The 24826-nt window shown below is 48.6% G+C and overlaps 1 protein-coding gene across 1 annotated transcript in view; it reads left to right on the top strand.

Annotated features, from left to right (window-relative positions):
• Positions 1-2697: 2697 nt before the first annotated feature.
• The window catches only part of KIAA1549 (KIAA1549 ortholog), a 145324-nt gene continuing 123195 nt past the window's right edge, over positions 2698-24826 (top strand). The window contains exons 1-2 of the mRNA XM_072775756.1: positions 2698-2775; positions 3647-4766. Coding sequence (XP_072631857.1) covers positions 2698-2775; positions 3647-4766 — 1198 coding nt within the window. The remainder of the gene's footprint in view (positions 2776-3646; positions 4767-24826) is intronic.

Genomic DNA, 24826 nt, shown 5'->3' with positions numbered 1-24826 from the left:
TTTGAGTCCTTGTTCTACCCCAGCTCCTACTTTCTCTCTTCTGTTACTGTCTTCTCATTTTTAGCAGAAAATGTTGACTCAAACCTCTAGCTCAATGGTCATTACTCCCTTTTCTTTCCAGCTTTTTGGGGGTAGAGTTGACACGGAACACTGTACCGGTTTAAGGTGTACAATGTGAAGATCTGATACACGGATGTATCAGGCAAGGTAGGCATAATCAAGCCTGTCATCAGATAAGAAAGATTGAGGTTTGAGAGTAAACTTTTCTCCAAGATGATATACTTTTATGGGACAGAGCAGAGCTCAGAACTCAGCAATTCTGATACCCAGTCCAGGGCTCTCCGTACTAGCCCCTATTGCCTTGTCTTCCAGCCATCTCCAACCTTTCAGGTTGTCAGTCCGTCCTTCCCATATCTATTCTGCTCCTCAGAATTAAGGGGCCTAGGGATGCCTAGGTGGCTCAATGGTTGAGCGTCTGCCTTTGGCTCAGGTCATGATCCTGAGGTCCTGGGATCGAGTCCCACATCGGGCTCCTAGTGGGGAACCTGCTTCTCCCTCTGTGTGTCCCTGCCTCTCTCTCTGTGTCTCTCATGAATAAACAAATAAAATCTTAAAAAAAAAAAAAAAGAATGAAGGGGCCTAGGTCAAAAATACAATGGGAGGCTCACATAGCATTCGTTAAAATATCAGAAAGTTATATGCCACACAAGCAATCTATTAAATATTACCACCCACCCTTGATGAACATTCCTTCGTAACGAACTGGTAGGCTAGCTTCAAAAGCAGAGGGGCACCTGGGTGCTCAGTCGGCTAAGCAGCTGCCTTTGGCTCAGGTTGTGATTTTGGGGTCCTGGGATGGAGCCCTGCATCAGGCCCATTGCTCAGCAGGGAATCTGCTTCTCCCTCTCCCTCTGTTCTCTATCCCCCTCTCTCTCCCTCAAGTAAATAAATAAAATCTTAAAAACAAAACAAAACAAAACAAAACAGGCAGCTCAGGTGGCTCAATTGGTTTGGTGCCACCTTCGGCCTGGGTTGTGATCCTGGAGACCTGGGATCCAGTCCCGCGTTGAGCTCCCTGCATAAAGCCTGCTTCTCCATCTGCCTTTGTCTCTGCCTCTCTCTCTCTCTCACTCTCTCTCTCTGTCTCTCATGAATAAATAAAATCTTAAAAAAAAAAAAAACACCCAAGAAACTAAAAGCAGAATTCCCAGACTCCTTGAAGTTCTGAGCAATAGTATGGCAGCCAAGTCATATAAATATGAATATGGAGCTTGTTCTACTATCTCTTCCCACTCCTGGTTCTTGGCTTATTCATTTGGGCTTCACGTGTTCCTCTCACCCTACCTTCATGTCTGAGTTCCATCATTCCCCTGCAAACAACTACCTACAGCTGCCTCTTGGGACCAGACACCCCGTGGACTTTGGAAGGAAGGGGCCATGTAGGCCCTGAAAGTGAGCATGGGGCCAGCTGGCAGGGAATTCTGGGGTCGTGGGTACCAGACCATGGAGGGATGTGGGCTCTTGGTGGGGTGTTCCTTTGGCTTCTCAGACTCCTTGTCCTGCGGGGAGAGGTGCAGTTGGAGGAGACCCACTCTGGGGGCCTCCCGAAACCTGGGGCCCATTGTGCCTAGGTCTAAGGGTGGCACTGATCCTAACTCTCTCCCTCCCCAAACCAGACAGCAAACCTTTCGAGGACCCAGGCTAATTCCCCCCTCCTCCCGGGAGAGATTGTATTTTACTGGAAAACAGGACAGGAGAATTCTAGCTGGAGCTCAGCCCCAGGTAAATAAACTAATCTCTCTGATTTGTTTATCTATACAACGAAAATTGTATGAGGTAATCTCCAAAATCACTATTTCCATCTTCTTTTACAGCCTCCCCCCAGCACTAACAGGTCATAGAAGGTGCTCAGAAGTGTTTGCTGCAGTTTGTTTTTTTGCATCATTTGGTCTGAATGCCCCAAGGCCTTGTCTTAATCTCTCTTCTCAGACAGAAGTGTGCATGGGTGCACATGTCTACACATGTGGGGGCATGCATATGCCCGTACTTGTACCACTCACTCTGTCTTGGACTTACATACCACACAACCCGCTTAGCTGGATGGTTAGAGCCCCAGGAGACATCTTCTTAGACACTCCAGCAGAATGCATTCACTCCTAACAGAGGTAACATTCAGTTTTATGCCTTCAGAGCTTGGAAACTAGGAGACCCTAGGGGTCTTTCTTTTTTTAATAAAATTATTTTTATTGGTGTTCAATTTACCAACATACAGAATAACACCCAGTGCTCATCCCATCAAGTGTCCCCCTCAGTGCTTGTCACCCACTCACCCCCACCCCCACCCTCCTCCCCTTCCATCACCCCTAGTTCGTTTCCCAGAGTTAGGAGTCTTTATGTTCTGTCTCCCTTTCTGGTATTTCCCACACATTTCTTCTCCCTTCCTAGGGGTCTTTCTATAGAGAGTTGGTGACCTTGAGTCATTTCTAATATCTCAAAGTTGCAATTTTTATTTCCCACGGATGTCAATCCCTTCTTTACGGCTCAGCAAACATTTTATTTTTTTCTGAATTGAGAGGGAGCCTTCTTCCTCTAGGACCTGGGTACGAGTGTAGGTGCGAGCTTACCGCAGACTGGAGCCAAATCTGAAAGGTTGAACCACTTCCCTGGGCAGGTGGATACTCTGGCTCAAGTCAACAAATGTATAATGAGCGTTTTACCAGTGCTGTGGGAATTCCCAAGCAGGATGACACCATCTTCGAACTTCGTATTAATTTGGTTGGAGAGGCAGAGGGTCAATTCATAAAAGATAATACAATAGGATAAGACAATATAAGGATCACCTCAAGGCAGTGGTTTGGAGGCAAGTGATGTGTTCATACAATGAGTTCAGAGGGTGAAGAAAGGCACGAACAAGACGTCCTAGGTCTAGGGCCAGGGTATCCCCGGGCCAGATGTGCCTGAATAGGCAGTGTTTTCACAGGGCTACTCAACCTGGGGATTGCGGGCTGAAGGCAAGGTATGCAAGATCCTCCGTTCGCAAGCTGGTGGGGAATCAGTTGTTAAGAACGGCTGCTGCTTATGATGGGGAAGCATAATTAAGCACAAGACAAATTAGGAACATCAACAAGAGGGGCACCTGGGTGGCTCAGTGGTTGATGGATTGCCTTTGGCTCAGGATGTAATCCCAGGGTCCTGGGGTCGAGTTCCACATTGGGCTCCCCATGGGGAGCCTGCTTCTCCCTCTGCCTATATCTCTGCCTCTCTCTGTGTCCCTCCTGAATAAATAAATAAAACCTTAAACAACAACAATAACAACAACAAAAGAGAACATCGACAAGAGCTATCTTTAACTTTTTATTGTCAACCATCTTCCGTGAAGCTAACAGGTGGGTACTTCTGGGAGGGTGCTGCAGCCTGCTTCAGAGGAAGGGCTATTACTGATTCTCCACGTCCCCAGGGGCCGAGGTGCCTGGGTGGGTTGGAGCTGCGCGCCTGGGCCTAGCAGAGGAACCCAGGTGGAGCGCAGCCGGGGCCCTTTGGTCATCGGAGGTGATCCACATTTTCCACCAACCCCTATAGTTTCCCAGACAATAGTGTCCCCGACTCACACCTTTAAGTCCCCGGCCTGGTGCGAGCATCCTAACAGGAGGCAAAGATCCCAAATCGCCAATTGCACGTTGGGCGCGGCCCTTCCGTCAGCAGGTGTCTTCAGAGGTCGACGCCTGGCACGCAGCAGGTGCTCCCCAAACGTCCAGTCCCTCGTCGGCTTTCCTCGGTTCCCCGTCCACCCCCAGACGCCTCTCCTCGGACACCGGGCACTGTCCCCAAGGAGAGCCGCTCTCCCTGGCGGGGCCTGGCCGTGCGCCCTCCCGGCAGCTCCGCGGCCGGCTCGGCAGGCGCCTCCCGGAGGCCTCCTACGTGCGCGCGGGGCTGCGGGGCTGCGGGGCTGCGGGGCTCCCGGGGCTTCCAGAGCCACCCGGACAGGCGGGAGCAAGGACGGCTGCGGCCGCGCGCTCGTCCCACCCCTGGGCTGCACGGCGGGCCTCGCGGAGGGAGGGCCGGGCGCCCCCTCGCACCTGCCGCCCCGCGCCCGGCCAGGACCCGGAGGCCCGTCCGTCCCGGCGCCCCCGGGGGTGCGGCTCCCGCGGCTCCCGCGGCTCCCGCGCTCCCGGCCCCCGCGCGCCCCCTCCCGGGAGGCGGGTGCCGGGGAGCCCCGCCGCCGCCCCGCGCGCAGCGGCAGGCAGCAGGCAGCAGGCGCCCGGCCGGCCGGGAGGGGGTGCTCGCCTCCCCGCGCCCGGGCCCGCGCGTCGCCGAGCAGCGCCCCGAGGCTCCGGAGGGGGCGGAGCGGCGAGGCCGGCGTGCGGCTGGCGGCCCCCGTCCGCCGATCCGGCCCCGGCCCGGCCCGCCCCCGCCCCCGCCCCCGCCTCGCCGGCCTCCCTCCGCGCCGGTGCGCGGCGCCCGGTCCCCGTCCCCGTCCCCGTCCCGGTCCCCGCCGCAGCCGCAGCAGCGGCCGCCCCTGCCGGGCCCGAGAGCGCCGCGCCGCGAGGCCGGGCCGGGACCGCCGGGGGCGCGGCGCCGACGCCGAGGCGCGGCCATGGAGGGGAAGCCCCGCGCCGGGGTCGCGCTGCTCCCGGGGCCGAGCGGCCGCGGCCCTTCCGCCCTCCGCGCCCGCCGCCGCCCCGGGCTGCTGCTCCCCGGCCTCTGGCTGCGGCGGCGGCTGCTGCTGCTGCTGCTCCTGCTGGCGCGGCCGGCCTCGTGCGCCCCAGGTAAGCCCCGCCGCGACCCTCGGCCGCGACCCTGCCTCTCCCTCCCCCCCCGTTTTTTAAATCGCTGTTATTTTCAAAAAATCCTGCTTTCCCCGCCCGCCCTCTTTTATTCTCCACCGCTCCCCAGCCCTCCTTTCTGGAGATGCTTTTCCATTCTTCTCGGGCCCAGCAAATGAAAGGCACGGCGAAAATAGAACGAGAAAGGGAACGGATTCCGGCCGGTCTTGCTAAAGGTCTGCTAAAGCTCTCCTGCTATTCACGGAGCCCGAGGCGGGTCTGTGGCTTCCCCGAAGGTGCCTTTATTTTCTCTGCAAAATGCGGGCGCCGGGGTTGTTATCTGGGGGCATGGCTGGATCCGTGTGGTCTGTCGAATGTTTGGGGATACTTCATTGTAGGGGCGAAGGGGTACGTTCCCTGGAGGGGGGGTGGGGGCTTTAAGAACACTAGTGCATTACTCCGAGTAGCCCCGCGTCCCCCAGATGCAGGCCGGCTGGCCGTGTCCCCCAGTGCGCCAGGACACAAAGAACATTCAAAGAAAATCTCTTGGAAAGCGCCCTGGCCGTGCATCTTTCCAGGGAAACAGCTAGTGCTATTACTTCTGCAAAGGCATCAGTACAATAGAGTGTGAAAATATTGTGATTCTGAAGTGTCAGGGCATGAAAGGGGTAAGGGTGGTTTTATAACAGAGGCAGTTTACTGACTCCTCCTCAGCATGGAATTAAGAGGCATCATTTAGGAAGGAGCATGTGGGCGGGTTTTGTTGTTGAAATGATTTAATTCATATTGCTTCTCTGAAATGTTTATTTGTCCACCCTGAGCACACACACACACACACACACACACACACAGGATGGTCTGGAAACCATCTCTGAGCTGACGCACTCTAAGCCAGTGGCCGCCCCAGCACACACACACACTCGACCACTTTGTTGGGGGCAGAGAAGGAAAGGTGGAAGGAGCAGCCCTGGGTGGCGAGCTGCTGCACAGTGAACACAAACCGAGCCATGGAAGCTCCTCCAAATCCTCCCTTCGCGGGAGCAGGGCCAGAGGACTGCCAAGTGGCTTTGGAAGGAAATGGAACGCATTTGAGGGTGTCCCCTGGACATCCCTGTCGGAATGATCAGCAGTGCCACACAGGGAATGGTACAGTAGAGACACTGGAAGGGACTTCACGGATCATGGAGTGGAACCACTCCTCTTATGGAGAATTGGCTTGGTCAGGGTCGCTGGTGCAGACTCCTGGTTTGCCGTGACACCCTGCGGCCCTGTGGCCTGTAGGCTTATGCACACCTGAGCCCCCGCCCCGAGATTTCCCCGCAGCGGGGTGGAACTCGGCCTCAAGGAGCCACAGCAGAGCTGGGGGCCCAGCTGATGCTAATGGAGTCGCCTGCGAGGGGACCCGACACACTGGCACTGGCACACGAATCGGCACACTATTCGTTTCCATCTCTTGAGTGCTTCCTCTGTGCCAGATGCTGCATTTCATAGACATGACCCAGTCATGTCAGGAGTTCGGCATGATTAGCCCCGTTTTACAGATGAGGAGACTAAGAATTCAGGAGTTCAGGTTAGTTTGATTCCAAACTGTGCACTTCGCTTCTGCACAGCTTCCCCGTGGGAATGTGGCCCACTGGACACTCTGCAGGTGTTGCAGAGAGAATAGGTAATTCTTTCGATACGTTGAAAGTGTATAGTGCAGCTGTTTGCCCTGCCCCTCTGGAAGTTTCTTGCCTTTAGAAGTTGTTTCTGGCTCCCATCAACCCCCAGTACAAATATTCAACCCGGACACATGAAATTCGTCCTATTTCGGCACTAGAGCTGACATCCCAGAAGTGGAGACTTGGTCCTTTCGCTCATTAGCGGATTGAGCTCCTCCGGTTTGGATAGTTCCTTCCAGGACGGGTCATAGAATAGCACGTGAACCAGTGGAGGACACCGCATCTGTCCTCAGGGATCCAGTTGGAAACTCAGAGCAGGTGCAGATCCTCGCACCTAAGGGGATCTAAGATCTAAGGTGTTCTTAGAGAAGAACATCTTAAAGGTGGCCCCTAACCCACTGCTGGAAGGCTGTGCGGAGCCGTCGGCGTGGAGGGTAGCTTCCGGATGGAGGAGACCCGGCCGGGCGAGTGCTGCTTGATCCTGGGCAGAGGTTGGCCCACGTGTCCTCTCTGTGCCACTAGGACCCTCTGGCTCCCCATCCTGAGCGCGCTCTTTTCACCATCAGAGTGAGGTTTGGGGGAGGCTTGCAGAACCCAGCCTGTGGTGGTTCTCTTTCTAAAAAGCCTTATTCAGAAAATGGCCTGTCTTAACCCTGTGTGGGATTTCCCGGGCCAGGCGGCCGTCCCTTTCGTGGCTGGCTGGAAGGATCTCCTCCTTCCGCAGGCTTCTTTTTCCTTGTTGACTTCCGTTAAATGGAGTCCACCACCTTTCAGTGGGTCCTCTCATTTTGGTCTTTATTTAAATTTCTGTGTTTTATCAATTTCTTGTCTATTTCTATTTCATTCAGCTTGAATGTGCCCTTTTTTTGGTTTGTTTAAACATTTATAAGTTTGGTCTTGACTGTTCACTGTTGTGGAAACAACTTGGAGTACTTTGGACTTGCTTTTGACTGGATTTTTTTTAGGCGATTGTACCTCCACAGTGTACAGAAAGAACTGTGCTCTCCTTTTCTTCATCTCATTCAGGGATAAATCTTTCTTAAAATAATACTTATTATGAAGTTGGTAACTTTGCAGAGAATTTGGAGTTACTAGAAGGTACAGAAAACAGGTACCCATAATCCCACAATCCGTAGATAACACGTAGTTCTTTTCTTTGTTAACATTTAAAAAGTGCAAATTGAATTATATGCACAATTTCATTAATTTTTTCACTCAATATTTAACTTTAGCATTTTCCTATCATTAAATAGTGTATGAAAACACAGTGTTCCATCCTAATAATTTCCTTAATTGTTCTTTTATTTCCATCTTTTTTGACTGTTATAAATAATGCTATGATGAATAGCTATGTAGATAAGGCTTTGTATTTCTTTGCGTGTGTGTGTGTGTGTGTGTGTGTGTGTGTGTGTTTAGCATACATTTCTAAAAGGAGATTAGAATGCAATTTAAATCTAAGACCCACCGGGCTGAATCTTTGCATGTTTAGTGTACTGGGTGCCTGTTAGATGCTCTGTAAGTGGTTGTTGACAGAATCAACTTTTTCTGTAAAGCTGTAAGGCTGACCTTAGCAATTTATGCCATGGCCTGTTTCACTTCATCATCATCAGCATGGGATATTATTTTTAAAACTCTTGTAGAATAAATTTGTAATCTGTTAGTTTTTTTTTTTTTATTTTGGGTTGGCTGTTTTTTGGTTTATTTTGTATTTGTATGCTGTGAATTTTTTCTGTGTTTTTGCTCATGTGTATGTTTTGGGCATATATTTAAATCTTTATATGTTACGGATAGCAACTCTTTCTCTCCTGTTTGTTGCATTTCCCCCCTTCCAATGGATTTTCTCTTCGATTGTATATAATTTAGAAAATCAGAAGTTTTGAGTATTTTGATTAGCAAAATTTGCTGTTTTGCTTTTCTTTCTGTAACTTCTTTCATTGCATTTATTCTCATGGCATGTTAAGTTTGTATCTTCATGTACTTCTTTATTATTAGCCATTTTTTTATTATTAGCCATTTTGACGTGAACATTTGTTGTACTTTTTGAGTAGTTTAGTAGCCTATGAACAAAGACTTTATTTTTATTTATTTATTTTTTTTGTTTATTTTTTTGAACAAAGACTTTAAATGTTTCAAAAGTGTGATTCCCTAGCCCTCCGGCATCAATAACATTAGGGGATCCCTGGGTGGCGCAGCGGTTTAGCGCCTGAACCGCGCCTGCCTTTGCCCTAGGGCGTGATCCTGGAGACCGGGGATCGGATCCCACATTGGGCTCCCGGTGCATGGAGCCTGCTTCTCCCAACACCTGTGTCTCTGCCTCTCTCTCTCTCTCTCTCTCTCTGTGTGTGACTATCATAAAAATAAAAAAAATAAAAAAAAAATTAAAAAAAGAATTTAGATTTCTGGGGCCCACCATTTATATTAGAATCTTTGGTGGTGGTGCCTGGGAATCTTCATTTTTAACAAGTTCACCGCTGATTGTTAGGCACTTTATTTTTTTTTAAGATTTATTTATTTATGATAGACATAGAGAAAGAGAGAGAGGCAGAGACATAGGCAGAGGGAGAAGCAGGCTCCATGCACCGGGAGCCCGACGTGGGACTCGATCCCGGGTCTCCAGGATCGCGCCCTGGGCCAAAGGCAGGCGCTAAACCGCTGCGCCACCCAGGGATCCCTGTTAGGCACTTTAAACTTTAGAACCTCTGATCTAGAGACTGTACGCCCAGTAACTGAAAATTAATAGCATTTTGGGGGACACACCCTTTAATATCTTGCAGTCGCCTTTTCACTATTAGAACAATTGATTTAAAATTGTGTTGTTGCAGTTGTTTGTTCTATCTTGTTTGCTTTGTTTTTTCTTTGGGTTGGGAGTCAAAGGGCATGGAGGACTTCATTTTAAATTCTCAGTCCTGGCCACTGGGGAACAGCTGCTGCCGCCTTTCAGGAAATGCCTCACTTAATCCTGAAAACAGAACCCAGCCAGGGAGTTGTTAAAACTCACCAGGGACCTGGGAGCCACAGGTTTTCTATCAGTGCCCTGGGTGCTTGAGGCAGCTAGTTACTGTAATTAGAATTACACTAGGTTGGTTCTCTCAGATGGGAAGATGCTGCTGTAACTGATCTAATTTGTTTCCAAGTTGTGACCACCCACCTTTCATCTGCACCTCCCAGTGACTGATCTCTTGTGCTTGAGTGGGATGATTTGTTGGAGGGCCCATTGAACTGTGAGCTAGCTGACCCAAGTGTGCCCTTCTCTGCTGATAACTTGCTTTGCGACTGTGGGCCAGTTACCTGCTTCTGGGCTTCTTCAGCAGTGTAAGAAGGGGTCGCTGAGATGATCTTTAAATTCCCTTTTAGCTCTTATATTTCATGTTCACATGTTGGGTACCGTGGAATACACTTGTTATAGAGAGGGACAGTCCTGTGTCTGTTGAATGTTTGTAGCACTGTCTGCCTGTCCTGTAGATGTCCAGGGACTTGCTGAAGGCAGTTCATCTTTTTTTCTTTAAATACTTTTAAAAAAAATATTTTATTTATTTATTCATGAGGGACAGAGAGAGAGAGACAGAGAGACAGAGAGACAGAGAGACAAAGACAGGCAGAGGGAGAAGCAGGCTCCATGCAGGGAGCCCGACATGGGACTCGATTCCGGGTCCCCACAATCACACCCTGGGCCGAAGGCGGTGCTAAACCGCTGAGCCACCTGGGTTGCCCTTCTTCATTTTAATCCTCCTCTACTCTTCCCTTCTGCATCCCCACTCCTGGGACACATACTTTACTCTCTCATTTTTTCTTTTTGTCTCCTCCTTTTATCCACTTTCATTGATAATGCCTTAGGTATGCTAGTGCTGCGGCTTATAGCTTCAAGCATTGCTTCTCATTAGTGAAAATCTGAGCTTGCTACTTAACCATTAAAGTGTGGCCACAGACCTGCAGCATCGTCACCATCTGGTAGCTTGTTGGAAATCCAGAATATCAGGTCCTACCCCAAACGTTCTGAGTCTGAATCTGCATTTTCACAGGTCCTCTGTTGATTTCGTACCTACGCTTGAAGTTTGGGAAGCACGGAGCTAGAGATAGTGCCTCCTGTCCCAACTGGGGAGAAGTGGTGTTGGATCACCGGGGCCTGAGTCAGCCCAGACTACTCTGGAGCCATTCCAGATCTTCAGAGACCTTGAGATGCACCCACCTGAGGGACTCAGTCTGTGTGAATAGTGGGCAAGAGCCCTATTGCATTTGACTAGGCAACTTTAAAACAGAATGATTCTTTAGACCTGCACTGATTTCTCTTTTTTTTTTTTTTTTTTTAAGATTCAATTTATGTATTCATGAGAGACACAGAGAGAGGTAGAGACACAGGCAGAGGGAGAAGCTGGCGCCCTCCTTCCGGACTCGATCCCAGGATCCCGGGATCACAACCTGAGCCAAAGGCAGATGCTCAACCACTGAGCCACCCAGGTGCCCAGACCTGATGTGTAACCCATTCATTCATTAGGGACATTTGGCTGGTTGTGAAAATACTGGAATAACGCCATACCAGTTGGTAAATCACTGCTATACTGAGCATCTGCAGCCCCTCCAAGTGCCTAGGGTCTCCCTGCCCTCCCTCGGGAGCTCAAGATTTGAAGACTGAGTTGTACCCTCCTTAGATGGAGGGTCAGTGCACACAGGTTTTTCAACCCTAGGGTGCGCCTCGTGGTGACAGACCAGCAGCTGACAGAGGGCCACCTTCCACTTTGGGGAGGAGTGTGTGTGTGGGGGGGTGTTTGATTAAGAAGTGAAATAAGGCAGGAAGCCAGGGGGTGGTAAAAGAGTGGGTGGAAAGGTAAGGGCCCCTTGTGGTGGAAAGGGGGCAGGAGGGAGAAATAGCTTCATTTGGAGTTAGAGGCATTGAGGAGGGTTGCTTTGTGGAGAGAGATAGACAAGATGATCTTTTCTTTAAATTTATTTATTCATGAGAGACACACAGGCAGAGACAGAGAAGGAGAAGCAAGCACCCTGTGGGGAGCCTAATGCAGGACTTGACTCCAGGACCCAGGATCACGATCTGAGCCATTGGCAGATGCTCATCTGCTGAGCCACCCAGAGGTCCCCTCTCCAGGGTTTTTTTTAAAATTTTATCTGTTTATTCATGAGACACAGAGAGAGAGAGGCAGAGACACAGGCAGAGGGAGAAGCAGGCTCCATGCAGGGAGCCCGATGCGGGACTTGATCCTGGGTCTCCAGGATCATGCCCTGGGCCAAAGGCAGCCGCTCAACCGCTGAGCCACCCGGGTGCCATGAGAAGACAAGACCGTCTTTCGGGAGGATGGCAAGCAGGGGTGGCACTGGGGGCTTGAGAAAATTCAGCTGGCTTCCAGAAGAAACGGAGACTAGGTGAAGGCTGTGCGTGCCTGCCCCTCCACAGCCCTGGGTGGGGAGGGAGCGGGTGACTGTTCTCCTGGCAAGTCTCTGCCAGGTGGGTCCCGGAGGAGGCTGCCTGGGTGATGGGGGCAGTGCCCAGCCCGGGGAGTCCTTTAGAAACCCTCCTTGCTTCTTTCTTTGTTCTCCTGTCTCCTGTTGGGGCCTGTGGAAGCGCTGCCTTCACACCCTGGGTGAGTGCTGCTGGGGAGCTTTCAAAGAGGGAAGCCTCAGCCCCGAAACAAGCCCGTTCTGGAGCCAGCTTTGAGGAATGTGGGCAAAGCCCAGGGGACAGGTGGGAACTGGTGGCAAGTCGCTGGGCTTTTGCTACTCCTCCAGGGGTGGCCCACTGAGCCCCTGCCACCCCTGGGAACTTGTTAGAGAGGCAGAGGCTCTGGGTTCCCCCCACTCTCCTGAGGCTGCTCCACCAGGCCCTGCACACCCAGGTCTAGGAGGCCCCAGCCTGCTAGGCCATGGTGGTGTCTCTGGAGGTTGGATGCATGTCAGAGATCTTTGCTTGTTACCTAATTATCCAGGAGCCTTTTTTTTTTTTTTTTTTTAAAGATTTTATGTATTTATTTATTCATGAGAGACACAGAGCGAGAGAGAGGCAGAGACACGGGCAGAGGGAGAAGCAGGCTCCATACAGGGAGCCCAATGTGGGACTCCATCCCGGGTCTCTGGGATCACAATCTGAGCCAATGGCAGATGTTCAACTGCTAAGCCACCCAGATGTCCCCTCTCCAGGGGTCTTTTTCTTTTTTTTTTTTTTAATCTATTTATTTGTGAGAGACAGAGGCAGAGACACAGGCAGAGGGAGAAGCAGGCTGCCTGCAGGGAGCCTGATGTGGGACTCGATCCCAGGTCCCCAGGATCACGCCCTGGGCCCACTGAGCACCCCAGATGCCCCCTCTCCAGGGGTCTTGAACTTGCCAAAATGCAGTGCAGGTTTTAAGCTGATTGGGAGACTGGTGGGAAGGAGCAGGAGCAGGAGCGCGTTCGATGCCCAGCTGCGGGGTCCCCGTCGGTCCTGTTCCGCATCCCCCCCTCCAAGCCTGAGCACCTTCGGAAGCCTTTCTTCTAGTCTCTCAAGTTCTCCGTGGGCCCGGGAGGCAGGGCTGCTGGCTGCGAGGGTCAGGAAAGCACGTGGGGCCGGGATCGGTGGGACAAACGGGTGTCAAGGCCAAGGCCGAGGTGGAGGTGGCAGGAGCCCAGGTGCCTCTGCGGCTGGACGGCTTAACAAAATGCGGCTTATACATACAATGCAATTATTCCTTCTTAAAAAAGGACTTTGGGAACACATGCCGCCCTGTGGCTGGACCTAGACATCCTGCTAAGTGAGATTAGCCAGTCACAAAAAGACACTGTATGATTCCACTTGCATGAGGTACCTGGAGTTGTTGGGATCAGGGACACAGAGAGGAGAAGGTGCTCACCAGGGGCTCAGGGGAGGGGGGCAAGGGGGGGCTAGCGTTTATGGGGACAGAGTTCCGGTCTGCGAGATGGAGAGTTCTGAAGATCGGTTGGTTACGCAACCAACATGAACATACGTACGTTATTGAACTGTACACGTGGAAGTGGGAGGTCAACATGGTGAATTTTATGGTGTGTGGTTTTGTTTTTTTTAACTATAACTATATAAAAAAAACAACACAACCCCAGAGCCAGCTGGTTGGATAGCAGAAGTGAAGGCTTGTAAGAGCTGGGAGCCACAGTGGACTGGGGACAGGGCAGGAGCGCACAGTAGGCATTCAGTGGGGACAGGTGGGTGGGCTGAGGTGACACAGGGATGCAAGGGCTTCTGCAGACCTTCAGAGGTCAGGGCCTGGAGGCCAGGAGAGGAGTCACAGTTCCTGCACGTGGCTCGTGGCACCAGCTAGGATCGCCAGGCCTCTCTGCCTCAGGACTGCTTCACGTCACCCCTCACCTCATCTCTCATCTCACCCCTCACCTCTCACCTCACTCTTACCTCACATCTCATCTCTCACCTTGCCTCTCACCTCTCCTCTCATCTCACTCCTCACGTCACCCATTACCCCTCATCTTACCCTTTACCTCGCTCTTCACCTCTCACCTTGCCCCTCACCTTACCTCTCATCTCAACCCTCACCCCACCCATCACTCCTTACCTCACCCCTCCCCTTACTCCACTCTTTACTTCTCATGTCATGCTTCTCACCTCACTCCTTACCCTTTACCTCTTCTCTCACCTCACCTATCCCTTCAGTCTTCATCTCTCCCCTCACCCTTTATCTCTCACCTCCCCCTTAACCTCTCATCTCACACTCCTCACCTCACCCCCTCCCCTCTATCTCACCTCACCCATCCTCCCTCATCTTGCCTCTCACCTCACCTCACCATCTTCATGTTATTGAATGTTTTTCTCCCGGACAGTCGTGATAGAGGGTGGTCTCTGGGCCTGGTCTGGGGGAAGGGGTGGAGTGTTCACCCTGGGCCTAAATGGAGACTGCATAGTGTCTTAGTCTTAGGAATTTATGCAATCTGATTCTTCTCCCTAGCCCTTGGAATGTGGCTTTTAAATATTTTTATGCATTTTCAGGATTACAATAGCTTTATTGTTTTTTTTTCCTGATTATAAATATAATATGTGTTCATTGTGATGACGTGTAAGTACTGTTGCCTCTGCTGAGAACATTTTTATCTCTGATATTATCTACATGGTTTACTACACCCTTCCTTCAGGGCTGCTCAGATCCCATGCAGTCAGAGAGGCCTTTTCTAACTGAGTTTTAGAAATGCAGCGACCTCTTTCCTAATTCCTTGCTCCCGACTCTGCTTTGTTTCCCCCATAGTGCTTAGCGCCATCTTCTCTATGTCTGTTTTTTCCCTGTCTGCATCCACTAGACAGTAAGTTTCATCAGGGCAGGATATCTGTTTTCTTCTGTGCTGCTTGCTCATTTATTCTTCCCATGTCTCTTGAGTGACTGCTCTGTGCAGGCTCCATGGTGGGCGTCGGGATGATGTGAATGAGGTTAACTGTATGCTGTGTTCCTAGATGGTCAGAGCCAGGGAGGAACCCGGCAGAGAAAGGGCTCGGGCATGAGGAAGGCCTCACTGAGAAGGTGAGTGTCTCAGTGTGCCAGGGCTGCCGTAACAACATGCCACAAACTGAGTGGCTTAAAGAACAGCTTATTGTCACATGGTTCTGGAGGCCAGAAGGCCCAGGTCAAGGTCGGCAGGGCCACGGTCCCTCTGAAGGCGCTAAGGCAGGGTCTCTTCCAGGTGTCTCTTCTAGCTTCTGGTTGTTGCCTGGCTTGCAGCAGCACCTGTCTGGTCCTCATGTGGCCATTTCCCTGTGTGCATGTCTGGGTTCAAATTTCTCCTTTTCATAAATATGGATTGGGGTCATCCTACCCCAGTAGGACATCATCTTAACTAATTACCTTAATAGTGACCCTGTTTCCAAAGAAGGTCACGTTCTGAGGTAACTGGGGGTTAAGACTTCAGCATATGAATTTGGCGAGGGTGGAGAGGGACATGGCTCACGCAGAACAGTGGCATTTAATCCAAGATTTGAAGGAGGTAAGGGGGTGAGCCAAGCAGGTATTTGGGGAAACAGTGTTCCCAGTAGATGAAGTAGCCAGCATAAAGGCGGGAGCGTGCCTGGTGTTGGGGGATGGGGAGGAGGCCAGTGTGCCCAAAGCAGAGTGGGTAGGGGTGGGGGTCAGCAGGTCCTCAGGTGGGTGCTGGGGGTCGAGGAAATGGCTGCTGAGATGGAGCGTCAGAGGCCCTCTTCAGGACTTTGGCATTACTCCAGGTGAAGGTGGGAAGCAGTTGGAGGGTTTTGAGCAGAGGAGTGATATGACGAGGCTTAAAATGTAAAATTTATTGCACATTAAATGAATTCAGATGGTACAAAAAGATGTAAGATAGAAAGTGAAAATCACCCCAAATCCTACCACTCAGAGATAACCATTATGACATTTTGGTGTTTCTCTTTTCAGACTCCTTGTTCACACATAAAAGCACATACACATACAAAGTAATGGTATGATACTCGCCATGTTGTTTGCTAACTTGCTTTTCTGCACTTCACACTTTATCCTAGAATCTTGTCAGGAAATAGAAATCCACATTATGATTTTGTATGATGCTGTGGATGTTCTATATTTTATTTAACCAGCTTTCTGTTCATGGGTAATTATATTGCTTTCAGCTTTTGCTGTGATAAAAAACACTGCTATGAGCATCTTTGTATATCTGTCTTTCCATACTTTTCTAATTATTTCCTTAGGATAAATTCCCAGAAATAGAATTGCTGGACTCGACAGTATTCATATATTAGATGTTGATACATATTGCCAAATTGCTCTAGAAAGGTTGGAGCAGCCTGCATTTTCTCTAGCAATGAATCAGAGTGGCTGTTTTGCTTCTTTTCTCCATCTTATTGGCTGGTACCAATCTTTACTTGCCAAACTCATAGGTAAAAACAGCTCCTTTAAAGATGCATTTCTTTGACTTTTTTTTAAAAAAAAATTATTTATTCAAGAAAGACTCAGAAAGAGAGGCAGAGACATAGGCAGAGGGAGGAGAAGCAGGCTCCATGCAAGGAGCCTGATGTGGGACTCGATCACGCTCTGAGCCAAAGGCAGATGCTCGACTGCTGAGCCACCTAGGCACCCCCTCTTTGACTATTGATTGGCATTCGGGCCTATCCTTGAGGTCCCCTTTGCTCTGCTTCTCTGGTTCTCTTCTGCGGAAATCTTGGGGCTGACCTGGGCATCATAATACCCAATAATCACAGAGTGCTAGCTAGCCAGGTGCCACACATTGTGGGAGGCACAGTGTATGGTTGTTTTTTTTTGTTTGTTTGTTTTTTTTTTTTTTACAGTGTATCATTTTTAGTCTATACAGTAACCACAGGAGGTATGTGCTATTATTAATCCCTTCCAGGGAGAGGGATGATAAAGATCAGAGAGGTTCACTTATTTGCTCAAGGTCACACAACTAGCAAGAGTCTTCCTACCCCCAAGGTGGGGGTGTGCACCCCAGGCAGGGTCTCGTTTGCTCTGGGTCCGTACTTAGAGGGTGACTCTCATGATCCCTACCATTAAAATGCCCACTCACGGGTTTTGCTTGCTTGGTAGAGCGAACTCTTTGGATAGAGCCCTGCAGTCAGGGTCATCGGTGGCCCTGGCTGGGAAGGCTTGCCCAAGGGCCCACACATTGATAGAAATGAGGCCGGACCCCAAAAGTCAAAGGCACAGACAAGGCTTTATTGGGGCTACATTTTTTTTTTAACTGGGGCTACATCTTGTGCTGAAGAGAAACATGGCACCAACAGAGTAGTTGGGCTGCCCTCCCAGAACAGAGGGGAGGCCCTGCTGGTCTAGGGACAGTTCCCTCCTCCTGATTGGTGATATTAGCAGGCAACTGAGGTAGCTCATTGGTGCTTTTAGGAGCCCCTGCCCCCCCCCCTTTTAAAATATTTTATTTATTTATTCATGAGAGACACACAGAGAGAGAATGGCAGACACACAGGCAGAGGGAGAAGCAGGCTCCATGCAGGGAGCCTGACATGGGACTCGATTCCAGGTCCCCAGGATCGTGCCCTGGGCCGAAGGTGGTGCTAAACCGCTGAGCCACTCAGGCTGCCCTCCGCCCCCTTTTAAAGATTTTATTTATTTATTCATGAGAGAGAAAGAGAAAGAGACACAGGCAGAGGGAGAAGCAGGCTCCATGCAGGGAGCCCAACATGGGACTCGATCCCAGGACCCCGTGATCACGACCTGAGCCGAAGGCAGATGCTCAACCACTGAGCCGCCCAGGTGTCCAGGTGCCCGGTCTTCTGTTTTAACTCCGATGTGCCTGGGAAGCGGCCTTCTGGGTGGCTCCCTAAGAGAAGCACCTGTGATGTAAGAGCCAACACTAAGCACCCCACGTGCATGTGTTTCACTCAGGGCTCAGTGCCTTGGACCAAGTGTCTCACGTAAAGGGTGCTCACTGTATTGGCTAAGAGAAATGAAGGAAGCAGCCTTTTGAACACTACAGTGTTGTGTGGGGCTGTCATTTTGTTCGGTCCCAGCAGATTACAAATTATAAGTTTTAAAAATAAAAAGATTCAGAAAGTTAAAATTAATCTGAGGAACCTATATCACCCATCCTCCAGCACAGAGAATCACATTTTCCTTAATACCAAGTGACATTTTTGTACTGCATTTCCTCTCTTATATTCTGGGCCATATCCTTGTGGGTTTGATGATATTTCTTCTTTGTTTCGACTACACTGTTTCTGTGGCTTGTTTCCGACAGGAAAGCATGTGGTTGTAATACGTTCTCTTTGTTAATAAATCGGTGTATACCACTGGTTTAAAATCAATTTCTCATTAACTTTGAAATTTTGGTGGGAGGAAGTCGATGCCTTAAAATAAATACCTTGTTCCAAACTCAGTGCACCTGGCTGTCTTGCTTCCATTGTTTTATATGCCCCTGAGCCTTTTTTGTTCTTCATAAAATGCAGTGTATTAACACCTTGAGTTCTTGCCTGGGTCTGGCGTTAAAGTTTAACCTTCTAAATAATTTCCAGAAATTTTAGGCCTGAAACTGTTCTATTTTTTTTTTCATCACAGTTTATATTGAGTTTACTCATTGACAGCCTTCAGGTTTTTCTTCCCCCTCTTGCAACTGCAGGGTTCAAGTCCCCTTGAGAGGAAAACCACTGTAGAATATGTATTCTGTTAATCAGGATAGACACGTTGTGTTGCAGAAACAACCCTCAAATCTCAGTGGATTTCAGCTTGTGGCTTCGGACTCCCCCATTCTGATAATTCCCTTTATCTCTTTCCTGTACCTTTTGGATTTGGTGTAGTTCTGGAAATTTAGCTTTTCTGTCTTTGTCTTGGGGTTTACAGTGCCAGAATGTGTGGCTGAGAGTAGACCATTTATATGGAGGTCCCATTCATTCATGCATGTGTGCATTTTTCAGGTAACTTTATTTTATTTTTAAGAAGATTTCTTTATTTATTTTAGCGGGGAGGGTAGAGGGAGAGAGAGTCCTAAGTAGACTCTATGCTGAGTGTGGAGCCTGACTCGGAGCTCATGACCCTGAGATCGCAACCTGAGCCCAAACCAAGAGTTGGATGCTTACCCGACTGCCATCCAGGCGCCCCTTCAGCTAACATTTTTTGAGCGCTCACCACCATGTGCTAGATGCTGGGATACTAAGATAAATATGGCAGTCATGGCCCTCAATGAGCTCTGTCAAGGAGGAGAGACAGTCCTTTTTTTTTTAATTTTTTAAAAGATTTATTTATTTATGATAGACAGAGAGAGAGAGAGAGAGAGAGAGGCAGAGACACAGGAGGAGGGAGAAGCAGGCTCCATGCCGGGAGCCTGACGTGGGACTCGATCTTGGGACTCCAGGATCGTGCCCTGGGCCAAAGGCAGGCGCCAAACTGCTGAGCCATCCAGGGATCCCAGGAGAGACAGTCCTATATATAAGTAACTATACAACAGTGTTGCCAGTGCTATAATGGAGGACCACGGTGATGATAAAAAGAAGGCAATAACTGGTGGTAAATGTAGGATCAAGGAACTGGGGGGGATATTTTGTTTTAAGACAGGATATAAGATTGGAGCGTCCTTTTAGTGCTGAAAGGGAGCATTGTTTAATTATCCATTGCTGCGTAACAGATCACCCCAAAACTGAATGATACGAAACAATAGTGATCTGTTATTTCTCATGATTCTGTGGGTCAGGAATTGGGACAAGGCTCAGTTGGGTGATTCTTTGCCATGTAGCCAATACTGAGGTAACTCACTTGGCTGCTTGTGATTGGTACTGGGATTGGGTTGGAAGGTTTAAGAGGGTGTCACTCATGTGTGCAGTTTCTTGATGCTCCTCCACATGCCCTCCCTCTCTCTCTTTTCTCATGTGACTGTTTTGGGCTTTCTCAAAGCATTGTTAGTCTCAGGGTACTAGCATTTCATACTTGGCAAGAGGCTTCCAAGAGGGATGAAGCAGAAGCTGCCAGTTCTCTTAAGATCCTGGGTTCAAAAGCTACCCAGAGAAGCAACCAGAATATTGCCTCTTGTGCATATTGTTGGTCAGAGCAAGTCACCAGGCCAGCCCAGACTCAGGGGTTGGGAGGGAACAGGAGGTACCCATTGATGGATGGAATAGTATAAGCTTATGAATTGATGGCGGTCATCTTTGGGTATGACCTACCACAAGCACAAAATAGTTGAAAAGGGAGAGGACCTAGAAAGGAACAGTTACTGGTGGAAACTCTAAGAGTGGACAGGAATAAATGATCACAAGGCATTATAACAGCTAACTGTCCTTCTTGTGCACTTCCCATATGCTGGGTATTTTCTAGGCACTCAACATGTATTCATTGTGTTAATTTATTTAATCCTGATGACAACCATGTCAGGTACAATTATGAACTCCCTTTCACAGATGAAGAAGTTAACATATGAGGAGATGAAGTAACTTGCCTCAGGTCACAGAGCTAGTACCTGGGAGAGGGGGATTCAGACTCCTTGGAGGGAAAGGATGGTACCTCTTCCACTGAGACAGGTGGTGGGTGCAGGTGAGGCTGGGAGGGTCATGCTGTTGAGGAAGCTAAAGTCCGACTGTCTCTTTTTCCTTTTTGTTGTTGGTGTGGTCATCACATAAGTGCGATGGGGTAGGAACGGTTTGGGCTCCAGGAAGAAAGTTGTTTATAATTGTAGTATCTGTGCATCATCACAGGAGGGGCAGAGCAGGAAGCTATAAAGGGATTGTTGAGTGGTCAAGGGTGCATGCAGGTGAGGCCCATTTGTATGCAGCAGCACCCTCCCGGGGCCCTGTGGGGTTTTCTGTGGCAAGGTTTGTCAGGTAGAGAAGGGACACTGTGGGGCTGATCCCAGAGCAGCTCTTTGAACCCATGATAAAAGTCTCATGGATCTGTGTTCTCTCTAACTGCTGTGACTGCCTCAGTCTCACTGGGTGTCCCCAGTGGCTCCCAGAAAGCAGCATTTTCATCACAGATTTGAAAAGAAGAGTGCCAAGTGACTGACTCCCCGCGTCCATCCTACACATGTTCTTTGACCTTTCATTGGGTGCTTAGTCAAGATACCCCATAAGTGCCAAATGTCAAGTCTTGGGACTGCTCCTAGGAGAACTTAGAATGGGATTTTCCCTATCCTCGTCCTCCCAGAAGAGACTCCACTCTTTTTGGTGGGGTGAAGGATGTGGGGATTGATTGTTACCCAGATCAGAGTGAGGGGCAGATGATTCCTGCTCTTCAGGCCATACCGGTGGCCTGTAAGGGGCCAGTCTTTCCACAGAACTGCACAGGCTGGGGTTATGAGGGGGTTGAGGAAGAGACCACCACACAAAGTGTCCCATCCACCCCTTTGATTTGCCCATACTGCGGGATCTGTCACGCTCCTGCAATTTCCTGGTGCTTATCACTTATGTTCTTGGAGACTGATTCATAGGAGTATATCCTCGTAATAGTTTGATCTCTTTGGAATATCCAGATGACATCTCCACATGTCTTTCTAGTCTTACAGTGCTTTAGAAAGCATTTCTAGAGAAAAGCACACTCAGTATGAAGGACAGCTTTATCTCAGAAGGTTCCAGATCAACTGTGAGGTGCCTGCCTGGTTGCTTGGGCTCCAGCCTGAGGTGCCTGGGAGGTTCAGCCTCTTGCTGGTGTTGGAAACATTTTAGTCTGTATTTTTTGATGTATCATACCATCTCCTAAGCCACAGGGCTCCAGGGGACAAATTCTGTTTCTCCTGGACCCCAGTGGCCCAATGAACCTTTGACAGTTGGAGTGGGGACATCGGTCTAATAACTGCTTTGATTCCTCTATCTTGGATTAAGTTCTGTGGTGTAAGCTGAAGCCTGTAGCCGGACCAGATCTTATCCACATCAGGGGAACAGCAGTCTTCTTGATCTCTGCACTATAGTCCAGAGAACTGACCCGAAACCACGAGGCCATGACATTTGGAGTGGAAAATGGTTAGTCCTTGAGACTGTGTTTAAGAAGGCTCATATCTAATTCAGAGGCACGGTTCCCTGCAGTTGGTCTGTGATCTTTACAAGTGGGGTTGGCTCATATCCTTTGACACAGCAAGTCAGCTCTTAGGAATGTAACCAACATATGACTCTTTGACAGTAAAATTTACATAACTCTATAAAGACATTTGTTAATGGATCCTCTAATCAGGAACAATTAATGTCTCTAACTTAACATAAATTTAAATCTTATTTTGCAACCAAATTTTCAAGACCTAGTTCATGCTATAATAACTGATAACCCACATCAGAGTTAAAAATGATCATAACAATGGTTAGAATTTCTCCATTTATAAAATGTGGGTTGGGTTTGTTTTTCTTTTAATTTTATTTATTTGTTCATGAGACACAGAGAGAAGCAGAGACGCAGGCAGAGGGAGAAGCAGGCTTCCTGCAGGGAGCCTGATGTGGGACTCGATCCTAGGACTCCGGGATCATGGCCTGAGCTGAAGGCAGATGCTCAACCACTGAGCCACCCAGGTGCCCTTAAATCTGGATTTTAACTGCAGGCTTTTTATGGGAAATAAATATAAAGACCTTTCACCCTGTACAGTTTGGGCCTCTGCACTATGAACACCCCCCCTCCCTTTTTCTTGTAGTGGAAACTGCATTAGAATCATCTTTTTATTCCATAATGCCCACCTCAGTGTCTTATACTAGTACATGAATGATTGAGTGAATGGGTGAATGGTACTTTTTCTAGTTGTTTGGAGTCATGATTTGTGGCTGTCTTTTAGTTTTGATGATTGGTTAATTGCTGAGAGGGAATGAATTAATACACACCAGGTTTTTATAATACAATTAGGGTTGTTTGGTTCAAAAACTATGTATTAGAACTTTTAACAGTAGCACAAAAACAAATCTGTATTTCCTTAATAGGGTACTTGTACACCTACCTGGACAGGAGGAGGTTCTGGATCATACCACATTGTTTGGATCATATTAGATCGCTCCTGAGAGATCCAGTAATGTCTGCACCCCATGCTGGTTGGGGGTTCCTAAGCAGAAGCTGGGCCTCTGGGTCCAGGAGAGGAAGAGTGGCTGACGTGGTGGGATGATAGGCAGCAATAAAGTGAACTGGGACGAGAGAAATATAGCTTTAAATGACAGTCTCAGGCAAAGTTGTCATCATGGTACGAATGTGACAGACTGTAAAGTAATTCCTGAGTCATAGAACTTTTCAGCTAGGGAGTTATATAAATAATCATATATATATATGTGTGTGTGTATATATATATGTGTGTGTGTATATATATATATGTCAATTTCTACTTCTGTGGCCTTGACAAATAATCATATATATATGTGTGTGTATATATGTGTGTGTGTGTGAGTATATATATATATATATATATATATATATGTCAATTTCTACTTCTGTGGCCTTGACAAGATGCCCCAGGGCCTGCATCTTCAGGATCCAGACCGTAGGAATTGGAGACTCTTCCTTCAGGGCACAGCCAACAGGATGAATTTCAGCCTTTTTATCATTCTGTCAAGGTTCAAATTTTGGGGAGAGAGCCTGTGGCTTAGGATTGGTGCCCATTCCTTGGGCAGGAATGAGCGGGTCTCTTGGGTGACAGATGTATTTAGATCATGCACCATGGCGGAGGGAGCGTTCCCCCCAGCAAGACTGGGGGAGTCTGGAACGAGCGTCTACTCCCATGGCCTGCATGGGTGAGTCATGCAGGTGCAAATGTGCAAACCTATAATCAGAGATAAACATGCCTGTATATCCAGAGGAAGACATGCAAAGATGAGCAGAGGCAGAAATATGCATTCACATATATTTTCACAAGTACAAAATATGCAAAGATACATGAGTATATAAAAAAATGTGTGTATAGATGTGTAGGGCAATAGTGGTACACACGGAGGTGCACCTGTGGATATATATGTGGAAATACGTGCATAAATATAGACACGCTTATGAGTACATGCCCATAGCATGTATGGTGCTTGGAGAGCAAACAAGTAGAGGAAAGGAGACTGAATAGTAGAGGGTGGATAAAGGAGAGAGAGTAAAGGGACAACAGAGTTACCTGCTCTCACAAAGTCGTTGACCTTAGATTTCTGCATGTGTTCTTCATAGGCCTCTTGGCTCTGGTCCTGGTGAGTATGTTCAGTAGGTTCATTTGATCAGAAGGGCAATGTGATGCCACAAATGGCAGTCTCCCTGTTTATCTTCATTTTCTTTGTTCTGCCTGCGTTAATGGGTTGGCCTCTTCCCCCTTTCCTGCCTTGTTTTCTGCCTCTGCTCCTACCATACCATCTTGGCTCTGTGGCCATTGCCCATAAGGGAAACCATGTTCTCTTCTTTTATGCCTCTGTGCCTTTGCACCTGCTGTTCCTATATGTTCCTTCTGCTTGGAATGCTCTTTCTTCTCATTTGCCTGGTTCTACTTGTCTCTCAAAAATGGCAGGCCAGATATCACCTCCTCCAGGAAGCCTTCTGAAAATTCCAGAATTGTTTAGACACCATCCCTCCCTGAGCATCCCTATTATAGCACTGACTACTTTGTGCAATAGTTGTTTTTAACTAAATTGGAACCTTCTAGAAGAGATGTGTATTTGTATCCTCATCATCTAGCACTGTACCTAGCTCTCAATAAACATTTGTTGAATTGTTAAATGGATGATTGAAAGTATGATTCTATGAACGAATGAATGATTGTATAAATGAGCAAATAAATAAATAATGACTTGATGAGTTTGGGAATCTGAACTTCATAAAGCTGGGCTTCCTGTTATTTATCACTGCCTCTTATCTGTTTTTTCTCTTTTTTAAAAAAGATTTTATTTATTTGAACGAGAAAGTAAGTGTGTGAGAGAGAGAGAGAGCGAGAGCACAAGCTGGGGGAGGAACATGGGGAGAGAGAGAAGCATCTCCCCACTGAGCAGGGAGCCCGATGTGAGGCTCCATCCCAGGACCCTGAGTTCATGAACTGAGCTGAAGGCAGACGCTTAACCGA

The sequence above is a fragment of the Canis lupus genome, chromosome 15 (genome assembly GCF_048164855.1).
Source record: "Canis lupus baileyi chromosome 15, mCanLup2.hap1, whole genome shotgun sequence".
Taxonomy (NCBI): domain Eukaryota; kingdom Metazoa; phylum Chordata; class Mammalia; order Carnivora; family Canidae; genus Canis; species Canis lupus.
The sequence above is the reverse complement of the archived record's forward strand: the minus strand, read 5'-3'. Positions and strand labels throughout refer to the sequence as shown.